At 35.7% G+C, this 12,011-nt stretch overlaps 1 protein-coding gene across 3 annotated transcripts in view; it reads right to left on the reverse strand.

Annotated features, from left to right (window-relative positions):
* Positions 1-12,011, reverse strand: part of LOC121969336 (cleavage stimulation factor subunit 77-like) — a 36,089-nt gene that overhangs the window by 763 nt on the left and 23,315 nt on the right. For 2 of the 3 annotated variants that reach the window (XM_042519375.1, XM_042519377.1), the window contains 8 exons: positions 11,612-11,676; positions 8,860-8,956; positions 7,394-7,453; positions 6,992-7,144; positions 5,885-5,951; positions 5,662-5,778; positions 3,316-3,459; positions 528-746 (listed from right to left, as the gene is read on the reverse strand). In XM_042519375.1, the coding sequence (XP_042375309.1) occupies positions 528-746; positions 3,316-3,459; positions 5,662-5,778; positions 5,885-5,951; positions 6,992-7,144; positions 7,394-7,453; positions 8,860-8,956; positions 11,612-11,676 (922 nt within the window). Of the gene's footprint in view, positions 1-526; positions 747-816; positions 861-3,315; positions 3,460-5,661; positions 5,779-5,884; positions 5,952-6,991; positions 7,145-7,393; positions 7,454-8,859; positions 8,957-11,611; positions 11,677-12,011 lie in introns of those variants that run through there. The other variant, XM_042519376.1, reaches the window with a different exon arrangement.

The raw sequence follows: 12,011 nt of genomic DNA on the forward strand, positions 1-12,011 counted from the left end.
CACGAGGATACTGCACATATTTTAAAAATATCATGATGTCTTGAGATTTAATCTGATCCGTCCGATCGGTAATGGGACACAGGGACAGAGAGAAATGGGGATAGAGGATCTGAACTACTTTCTCAGTGCACTTCCTGCACCAGAAAAATAGCTTTGGAAAGACGTGCAATGGAAGGGAACAAAGTATGCCACGACATATCTTAAAAAAACATAATTTGAATCCCAGAGTGCTTCGGCCTTAAAGAACTCTGGGAAATCCCTCACATAATTTTTAAAATTTTATTTATTTAAATATAAAAAACAATAATGAAAATAGATTTACATTGATAATTTTTTTCCAGTGCATGTAGAGGATATCTGGGAAAAAAACCCTGTCATTTCCTTTACTCTATTTTTGACAAAATAAACTAAGAAAAAATACCCATGAAAAAATTTACCTTGTTTCCTCCTCATAGGAAAAGCACCACCCTATATTAAACTATGAAACAAAAGGAAAAAATATCTAGGGGAAGGTCAAAAAGACGTACTATCAAGATATTTTCGTTTGCCTGACTGTTCATCTCTGGGAAGCTTGTGGGATGGCCCATTGTTCATCCGTGTCTTGGTGGAGCCTGAAAGATCACTTGTGCTAGGACCTGGACCTGCCTGCATTTGCTGAAGAGAAACTGCTGGTTTTCCAATCCGTGTTGTTGGTGTAGGACTCTGTAGTAAAATAGATAAGACAACGTCTATATCTGGAAGTGGGCCTGCCAATAGTTGAAGTCCCATATAAAATAGTTATAATTAGGAAATATGGAAGTTTATTTAGAGTATTACCCTGACTAATGCAGTTTTAAGCTGGGATGAAACAGGCAGCACTTCTATAACCAACAAAAGGACACAAATCACTATCCCTAAACAAAGTTTCCATTGTCCTAAGAAATAAAATTTTGTAGGATAGCAGAATAAAATCAAAATATAAGGGAACTCGAGAACGGATGCTATGACATGAGTCCAAGGTGAGAAGGATATCCGACACTTGTGAAATTAAACTTATAAATATTGATCTGTAAGTTGCTAATTTGCAAACTTAAGCAGATATTGCATTTCTTTGTTGATGACCAGACTGCGACACACACCAGCAAGTATGAAGAAATGATTGATTGCAGATTGACTCAATGAGAGCTACGATGAACAAATTCACAAACAATGAGGTTCAGTAAAATGATTATTTTAAAGTGAATTGCTAAAAAGTGAGATGTTTCTATATGCAAAATTGATTGCGGTTCAGTTTAGTCTTGCAGGTTTATTTGGTTGATGTTGGTTTTTGATCAGGTGATGCAAGAGTTATAACAGGTTCAATTGATGTTTGGTTGTTTATAGTATCACAGATGGCTACAGATGATCTGGTAGCAGCTAAACCAACAGAAGACACATTACAACTAGATTCTTTACAATTAGATTCCAAAACAGAAAACTATGAGGCATTCCTTGATGAGGAATATTCTATAAAAATAATTGTTTGCATTGAAGACATAGCTGGTCATGACAAATTCAAATCCATGAAATACCTGAACAGAACAGATGTTGGAAGCCAGAAGAAACTGAGATGCTTTTAATTGAATTGACACAAAGATCTTCCGGAATTTTCCACCAGAGTTATTTGTTCTTGAAAGATCTTTATCCCGTCTCTCACACAATGGCAAGAAAAATAAAGGATGATTTTATTGATGCATGAATACACAAGGAAGAAACAGCAGAGCTGGGAGGAGATCAAAAGAATCAAATTTTGGAAAAGCTCTGTGCTTCAATTGAGTTGGCAAAAGGCCCCCGCCAACCTGTGCCAGGGCCAACACGGAGGTAAATCACAGGTGACTACTAGCTTTTGGAATAGTGACTGGCGCATGTGGATCCATAGAGGGCTGTCCAGAAAAATCTTAGGTTTGTGTCATGGGTTGTGATGTATAGGTTTAATAAATTATCTGATAATTAAACTAGTGACGCAGACTTATAACCGGATGTTTATATCTTATTGAGTTGATTTATTCTGTTTTTGGTTTCTTGATAATTTCCTTAATCAATGATATATCATGTATAATTTAGTTGCAATCCCAGAGAATGTGTTGATTATTCAAGAATATATTTTTACATGCTTTTTTTTAAGTTGTTATGTTTACTAATTGATACTGAAAATTTTACCCTCTTCAACAAAATACATGATAGTTTTGTTAGGCATTAATGATGTTGATATAGTAGTAGGCCATGTTAGTAGGGCTTTAGCCTTTTGGCTTATATACTAATTTGATTGCGGAGTGTTGGATATGCTATTTCAGCCCTAGTTTGATTGTCATAGAAGTTTATGACAAACAATTAGCTTGGAAATTCAATAAATGGCATCAAACAAAAAACAATCTAAACAGGCCTATGAGGTTTATAGGATAAAGGCAAGTGATGAGAATTAGGCGATAATTCAGATTTTAGAACTCCAGATTTGGTTGATGAGCTAGGGATGGATGGCAATAGTGGAGGTTAAGAAAGAATGGCAAACCATTAGCTAGACTGCTAGAAGTTAGTTCTCTCTCTTACATCTCCTAATATGTCAGAACTTTCTTTCTCTCTTTGCTTATATATTTTTCATCTTTTTTTTTCCTTTTCTCTGATAAATGTAGGTGTTGAATCTCCAATGTCTTTCATCTGCAGTTTATTATTTCTTTTTTTTTCTTTCTTTTACAAATTTAAATTTTCATAGTATCTCTGGTATGAGGTGGGAGTTTTTTTAGGAATGCATCCTTTTCTAAAAATAATAATATAGTACCCAAATACAATTATTTTCTCAAATTGTTCCAAAGTGTTTTGGGCCACCAATCAGATATTGTATGACAACAATCCCGTTTTACAAGTACATGTGCAACAAAAGCAGAAAGATTGTGAGCATGGGTACCCCCAAAAAAGATTGACATATAAATCGTATATATTTCAAGATCATGTGCAACGAAAGAAGAAAGTATGTTGACAGCATCTCAAGTCTGAAAAAAAAAAGAGAGGAGGTTGAATTGTCGAGAAACATTTGCACGCACGCACGCGCGCGCGCGCGCACACACACACATGTTTCAATTGGACATCAAGATAAATTAAATTTTCTGCATTGACTATTTTTCAATTTTGATCCAGAACTTGCGTCTAAAAGAAATTTTTATATACCTATTGCAATTAAGCACTGTTACATGACAAACATGGACAAGCAAGCACACATCAACCAAGAAGGAAACATGTAACAAACAAAAGTTGAGAATGACACGATATTCTAGTTAAATGACAAACAAAAGACTAAGGTACCTTCAACAACAGGCAAATTTGTGATAAAAGTGGCCAGCACTGGTGAGATTAGTTTAAGAATGTCACTGACTGCAGTTGTACTATTACCAACAGGAGGTAAACCAGAGGTATGTGTTGAATTGGAAGATGCAGGAACCTCAGATCCTGTAACAATTGAAAGAGTCAGGAAAGTTTTTTTTTTTAAAAAAAAAATGACAGCCATCCAAGAATTCCCAGGTTTCTATCTTGTAAATCAAGTAAATTTAATGTGCAGTTATGAATTTAGGATAGGCAATTCTGAAGTTCATAATAAACAAAACCAGGAAATTAATTGTTTATTGCATGCCAAGTGCAATCAGCTTCTATATTGGTCCAAGGGATATCTGAATATCAGAAAGGTTCCAGAAGTAGTCTCATCTGTAGTCAATTGAATGCCCTTACAAACTTCAAGTTCCTCAGGTATCCGAGTTTAAGAGGAGATAAGGAAGAACATTTTACTCTTCTTAAGAGACAAATCAAGCCATCAGCTTTAATCTAGTGTGTCACACAACTTAAGTCTCTTAACAGCTGCATTAATGTTGTCCCTTCTTCAAGCTTGGCTCGAACGATTTCTTCATTAAATATCTCTATTCTATTTTGTGCAACAAGATGTACGTGACATATAACTATGTTCCAGCTTGAGAATGTTATAATAATAATTAAGTCACACATCGTTTAGTCATTAATTATTATATTGGGACATTATATACATACACACTTGCACGAGAGTAATAGCATTCTTTTCTAATCATAATTTAAAGTTTTCATGTCATCTCACCCATGCCGTGCAATATGGTACCTTTCATTTCCCATGCCAAGATGTAGCAGAATGTGACACCACTGCAGAGCCTTTCTTTAGGTCAGCAGTGGCTACCTGATGATGAAATTAACAGGAGAGGGAAGAAAATAAAAAGGATGGTGACCTTCTAAAACAAGAAATTCACTCCTCTTATACCACATCTTCCTTTCTGTAAATGGTGCCAGTTGAACGCAGACATGTGCAGCGCCTGTACCATGTGTTAACACAACTCAACAAAGGAAAGTGACAGCTCAGATCTAGGACCAAACTGGTTCAAGCACTAACACTTGAGGACCCAAATTACTGTATACCTCATTCCTTCAAAGCTTAGTATATGCTCAAGCAAGAGTGTATAACTCACAAAGAAATGATGCAATCAATGCAGATACGACAATTAGTGAAACTAACAGTGATGGAGTTCCAACTCAATAGAAATGCTAAATTGAGAGTTAGTGTTTGATTTAATTCCATCAGAAATAGACCTAGCATCCCCATCCTAGCCTCGAGGATGGTTTGATGCTTCTTTGATTCCACTCTGATCAAAGCAAATGAAGACATCCCACACCAATTTAGTTGGCACAACCCATACCATGTGACGACAGAATCACTAGGATAATCATGTTATGCTGGTGTAGAATTATGCCAAAATTTTGATCTTGAAGGGGGCAGCAGCCCTCAAAATTTTCAAGATCAAGATCAAACCTAGAAACAACAAGAGGTCCACAAATTTGGATCCTAACACTGTAACACACAACCCAATGAAACATAGGTTTTGATAAGTTATTGACTAGAGAAAAGTAGGATTTCTAGCCTCTGCTCTTTAAATTAAACATATTGCTAAATTGACAATTTAAAAGGATTAATATGTGTTTGTACTACCACTAAGATTTTATTAAAAGACAAAGAAATTATGCTTCGACTGGAATAACATAGGAACTAGATTTATTCACAGCCAAATCAGATTAGAAATCCTAACTTAGCTCAAATGCAATAATCAGGATAGATCTTCTCTAAATAAATTAATTAAACAAAGTTATAATACAAAACATGCAGAATTGCAAGGTTAAGTCTCATTCCAGGTAGGGGTTTCAATGCCTAGACTAGACAAGATGGATATGGTGCCAACTGATTTACTATGTTGGTATGAGATGGTATAGGGGCATCACTTGGGAGGAGGAACCAAGGAGGAAGGAACCTGAAATAGAAGAGTCAAAGAGTGCCGTATTTTTCCAGAATGCTTAATGTCACTCAAATTTCTAAAATCATGCTCAATTACATTAAAATCATTGTAAAGTAATATCATATCAAGTGAAATATGTTGGTTCTATGGTGAATGAAATTGTTATTTATGAGGTGAGATTAGACTGTTAAATTGTAATCAATGCTCCATTCTAACGAATATCTCGACTGATCTGACCCAAGGTGTAGCAGAAACCACTGATCCTATCCGAGGTGTAGGAAACCATGAAGCCTAATTCAGTTATATGGAAATGTTTTTGTCCAAAATACAGTACATCAACAACTTTTACCTAGAGTTTGTCTTGGATCATATATAACCATTCGAGAGGTATCTGGATAAACAACCTTTGAAGACGGTGGCAGCGACTTCGAATTTGTTGTCAGTCCAGCAGAAACCTTGTCTCCACCTATGACATACAGTGACAATGACTTCCACTTCATCCAAATGTTATGAATATAAAGCTTCCTAAGGCAAATTATAAGTGCTAATGTTTAGAGCAAAAAAATGCGTACCAGTGATATTAACACAATTAAGTAAACTTGACTTGTCAACTCTCTTGTTGATGTTTTTCATGAGCCACTGGAAATATCATAAGAATTTCCATGAAATATCATTCTCTTTTTTTATAAAAAAAAAAGGACAAATAGAGGAAAACATTAATTGAAGAAGACATAATTTCACAGGAAACAGCAAACAAACATATATATAAAATTAAAAAAATTAATAAACTCACAGTGATTGTTCTAACTCAAGGATAAAATAAGCAATAAGACTCCATCGAAAATCTAACCAAGGTGTAGGATCCTTAGATATTGTTCTTTCAAGCAGTCATATATACTAATCATCGTGGATGAATATCACTTTTGTTTTCTTCGAAGTAAGCATCAAGTTTAGTCTTTTTTTTCAGACAGGCAAGCTCCTAATCTCACCAAAAATATTGATCTGTAAAGCAAAACCCAAGACCCGCAGACCGATACCAATAGAGATGATGTTCATTCCAATGATGCTTGAACCAATTTGTCAGACCTGGGGGACAATCATGCTCGGACCAATTTGTCGGACCTGAGGAACGACCATTAATGTCAGATTTAATTCCACTACCACATTATGGTCTTGCTTCATCTGAAAACAAGCATCACTTTTGCATCATTTCAGTATGAATTTGTTGGATGTCGAATAAATCATAATTAGGGACAGATTTGTTGCACAAAAATCACATTCAACTCCTACTTCAACCAATGCTCTTGAACTTGCAGTAAGGGTGATCAACCCTTGAGGTTTGTATTATGACATGTTAAATGTGAAAGGGAACAATTAACATGCATCTAGACATGTAACCCTCATTGTGAAATTGGTTGGACACCTAGACCTAACCCTTCTATAATATCTCATGTTCGTTAGGAGTAAAGGACTCCAACAGGCACAATTCTGGTGTCCTTTTCTGTATCTTCTCTACAGATTCCCCTTTTCCTTGAGCGTCTGTGACTTTAACAGGCATGATTCTGGTTTCCTTTTGTCTCTCTCTAAAGATTCAAGGATTCTAGCATCTTTTCTTTAATGAGTAGAACCAGACAACCCTCGATTCTACAATTGAAGGAAACTCAATGAAAATCATTTACCTCTTGTCTTGATAGATGATCAAGATCTTTTGATGAGCAGGGCCATAGATCCATAAAACTGTAACGTGAAATGACATCATACAGAGTGTTCTCCAGTGCTGGCGAACCTTCTTCAACCATTTGTGATAAGGCTTCCTTCCTTCTTTGTTCAACCTGTATTCATGGAGTCCAAACCCTTATTATACTTAAAAATACAAAATCTAATACAACACAAACAAAAAGTAGATATAATGTTGACCAGATTGCTTTGTTAGTATAAACTGATTTATGTAAAAGCTGCAGATGCTCAGATGGATCAAGTTTACAGGGGAAAAAGAACCCAGGTTACAACAACCAAACAAAAAGTATTTCTGAAGCCCTGAATACATCAACACCTTATAAAAATAATGAATCAGCTCATACCTTCAACATGCTCACCAAATCTCCATATGTCTGCTCAAACTTGGAAAATCCTTTCCAGACCTGAATATCAGTGTCCATGAGAGATATAGTCTAGCACAGGCATAACTAATTTAACACAAACTATATTAAATGAACGATGGAGAAGGCAACCAATGAAACAAAGTCAACTAAAGGTCAGTAGATAGGAAATATATCAGACAAGTCACATGAACAGTGACCTTATTTAGGAATTATCTTATTGGTCAGTGTTATGATATTCTACAACTAAATAATAATTTAGTGAAATATTTGTTATTCAACTTTATTTCACCTATTGTGCTATCAATCAAGGTTCGAAATCTCGAGCCATGCCGATATTTCGGTCTTTGATTGGAATGATACTATTTTGGTATCGTGTCGACATTTCAATGTATGGTGCTAGTGATAAATTGGAGATGAAAGGAGAAACATCCACTTGAGAACCCAAGAAATGGATGGAGGATCAAGAACAATACTTGGCATTGTTGCAACACTTCCAATGCTAAGTAGGATGTAGATCATACAACACATCTAAGCACATATCAAAAGGCCAAAAGTAGAAAGTGGGGATGGGGGAGGCTCACTACATATCAACTTAGCTAGAAAATCATCATGATTATAACTGGAGTAAGACTACAGTCCTGAAGCGAGATCCTGAAAGTTGGTGATCAGTAACATAGAGGCCATATAGCATCAATTCAGCCAATGCATATCCATTTTCACAGTCAGTGGCATAATCAATAGAGATAAATAGTATTGATCTAAGCCATAAAATGGTATAATGATGCCTGATTCATTAAATGGGAATATTTTAGGAAATGGATATAGATATAGCATCAAGGGTTCAACTAAAATTTTACAACATGAAGACTTTGATTATGATACATGAGCCTTCTAATAAAGAAACAGTGGCAAGGCTCCTAACAAGGTAACCTCTATGTCAACTTGGTTACAATAAATTTGGTATGAATTATCCATAGGCTAACATATCTCAGACATTCTATGAAACATGTATTATCAGAAAAGGCAAAGGTGATTGAGGTAGATCCAGAATGGATCTGAACCTGTATTGGTGGTGCTACATTTTAGCGTTCAAACTTTAACTCACATATGATAAAGTTAGTTTTAACAAGTTGATGTGCCCCATTCCCCACAGGCATGTGTAAAGAAATATGTGCAATCACAATCAATTAATCGGAAGGCTGGAAGTATGACTAAACAAATATATAAAAATGCAGTTGGGAAAACATAACCAATTATACTGTTAATGCCTAGATGCGCAATAATAGCAAAACATAACCACATTATACTGTTAATGCCTAGGTGCAAAATAGTGGCATCCTCATATTTCTTACAATTTGTTCCCCAGCTAGTCATTATCAGCAAATGCAATGATTCATAAAACTTTTCATGGAATTAACAAATTGCAAAAAAGATGACCTCAATACCTCCACAGATTTTTCAGGGGGAAGTGAACTCAAAGCACGCTCAAACAAAGCCCGAACATTTCTATCATCATTTAAGCGACACAAAAAATCTGCATATCTGTAATAAAATACCAAATACTTTAAATCTTGTAAGATAACTACTGAAGAATAAAGGTAGCAAATAAGGATAAATTTTCAAAATATACAATTTCAACAGAAGTATAATTTAACAGCGCTAGTGTGCCTTTGCATGCAAACAGTGGAGGTATTTTGGTCTATAAAAAGTGAAATGCACCAGATTTGGGCATTTTGGAACTTAGAAGGCCAATTGGGCATTTGCCAATATCAAGAGCTTTATATGGGTAATTTCTCATTTTTAAATCCACGTTATTCAAACAATCAGCAAACCAGTGAGATACTAGTACACCTAGCAGAGTATTAATTGCTAACCTAGGTTGCTTGGTGTCTCTAAATTTCAACGTCAACAAGCCTTGGGTCTTAGGTGTTTATGTTTAACTACACGAATAGTACTTTGCCATTATTCCCCAAGTAAAACTATGTTGCTAAAATCCAGGTCACACCTAAGCTCATGGTTGTTAATACTGATGTGAATTGCTCAAGTTGGATCAGTGTCAATGGAGGCTGAACCCTTTGTGACAAATCATACAAGCCCAAATCTAAGGTGCTTAGGTTTCGCCATAATGGTATTATTCTATCATTAGATTCCTTGTAAAGCTATGTTGCTAATAATCAGATCATTTAGCCCACCTTTAATCATGGTTACTAAAAATCATTGAAGTTTGTTTGATGTCCAAAAATACTGATTAGATCCTTCCTAAGAAATTGGACATCTCATGAGTTCAAAGAAGTTCAGAAATATAGAGTTCTAAGAAAACAGCTAGAAATGAATTAGACTGCACCAGAAAATAGATAGCATGAATTGATGTTGGTCAAATTGGGAGTAAAAATAGATGAAATAGGTTGAAATTTGGCAAATGTTTCATCAATTTTGATTTAAAATTTATTGTGTGCTTGAATATAATCCAATTTGGATGTAATTGAGGATCCAATTGAACACCAGACATGGTTTATTGAATAATAATATGATTTTATTATAAAAATTATTAATAGCAATATCATGATCATCTATTTTTATTGATATCTTTCCGCCTTGTGGATAATCTATACATAAACATGAAGTGCCACTCACATGACCTGGAACCATGAGTATCTTTACCAAGGTCCGTCACCAGAATGAAATGTACAGAACGTGCCAGATGCCAGTGGTGTGCTAAGCCACAAAAGAGGAGAAACGGAGACAGCGGAAGAGAAGGGGGAAAGAAGTCAAATGTGCACAAAGGGGGTGGGGGGACAGCGTGTGACATAGATGCTAGAAGATGGCATGAAGACTGAAATTGAAGCTAGAAATAAGACGCGATCACATGTGGAGATGGTGTAGGAGACAACGTGCAACGTTAATGCTAGAAGATGATGCGGAATAGTACTAGAATTGATCTTGGAAGACAGCACAAAGACAACAGAAGCTCGCCTCATGTTTGATTCAACATTGGAAACTTTCATTGCGTTCAATTGAACACTGGAGGGTTGCCTTATCTTCGTTGATAGTTGGCCTCATTTTTTATTTGATGTCGGAAGCTTGCTTCATGTTAAATTCAATGTAGGAAAAGGAAAGCAAGTGTGATTCCACAGAGGGAAGGCTTGCCTTGCATTCGATTCGATGCTAGAGAATGTTTTCATTGCATCAGGTTATTTTGTGTGTCAATTAGCCGATAGAATAAAAAAAATTCTCCTGTGCCAACAGGCATGGAATAAGATTTCAATCCATGGTCTTTACCAATAGTGTCGCCTCATATTGACCACATCAATGAGTGTGAGGTGTGCAATGTAGCATGATGAAGCCACCATTGGTAGTTGTTACCATATTAGAGAACATGAAATACCATTCTACTGCAAATTTGTGAGTACTCAAGGCCACAGTTGTGCTCATGAATTGTTGTCTATAAAAGATAACTCTATGATGCTTTCGTAGTACAGTAACAGTACCAACAATCCAGCATGGACATTGATAATCACATAGTAGGTTTGTGGCAGAGTAACTAGTGGTACCCCTAAACCCTAAAGTTAAAACCCTTGTGTGTGTGTGTCTGTGTGTGTGATAATCCACATTGCTTAGGCTTCGCCCGACTAATCCTAGAAGTAACGGCCTTCCCCCCGTTCGTCTACTAGGTAAATCTAGAGCACAACTTATACACACTTAGAGGCCGACCTCCAAAATATTCATCCCTACTAGAATTTGAACTTTGATTCTCTTATATTGATGTGTTGTATTGTTGTTGTTTTGTCAGTGATTTATCTATGCATTTCAACTAATGATAGAGTCACACTTCATTTAGCTTTATATATTTATGTCCACTTGTTCACCTTTATATACATTTATGCTCACTGTTTGATGTTATCCTACCTGGAAAATTTCTGATAATTCGATGGCCCTGATTTTCATTTCTCTGACACTAGTACCTAATACTGTGTTTACTAAGATCGCACACATTGAATCAATTCCTCAATGTACCAGACAATTCAAGATTAGTTAATTGTGACAGGATTGTGAGAATGAGGAGTTTCTGCAATGTTCATTATAACAAACAGATCCAAAATCCAACTAACAACCATGCTAGTCAGGCAACGACAGCTACTGATATGTGCACAAAAATCCAAAGTGAGAAGAATTCATAATAAATAAAAAAAAACTTACTCAAGAATGTAACCGGGCTCATTCATGAATCTCTTTAGTCCAGCTTCAAATATATTGTGGGCGACCTGCAAGAACAAAGACAAAAATATTGACAATGTAGTTTTATCTTACAAAGACTGCAATCATATGCTACCTTCTTTTTGGACAAATCAAAGGAAACTAAGCGATAATGAAAACAATTGGCATGGTTTGATTTCATATATAATTTGTTCCAGCTAAATGACAGGGACACACAGCAGTGAAGGTACATTTTCTCATCTAATAAAAATAAAAAAAAAAGGCAATGATCAATTCTTTGCTTGCACTAACAAGAGAAGAGAATGGAAAAACACTTCTGATATGTATTTCAGTGCATCAGATGTCCAAAAGTAAAATACAGTAAAAGGATGGATATGAAACA

Source organism: Zingiber officinale, chromosome 4A (genome assembly GCF_018446385.1).
Source record: "Zingiber officinale cultivar Zhangliang chromosome 4A, Zo_v1.1, whole genome shotgun sequence".
Classification (NCBI taxonomy): Eukaryota; Viridiplantae; Streptophyta; class Magnoliopsida; order Zingiberales; family Zingiberaceae; genus Zingiber; species Zingiber officinale.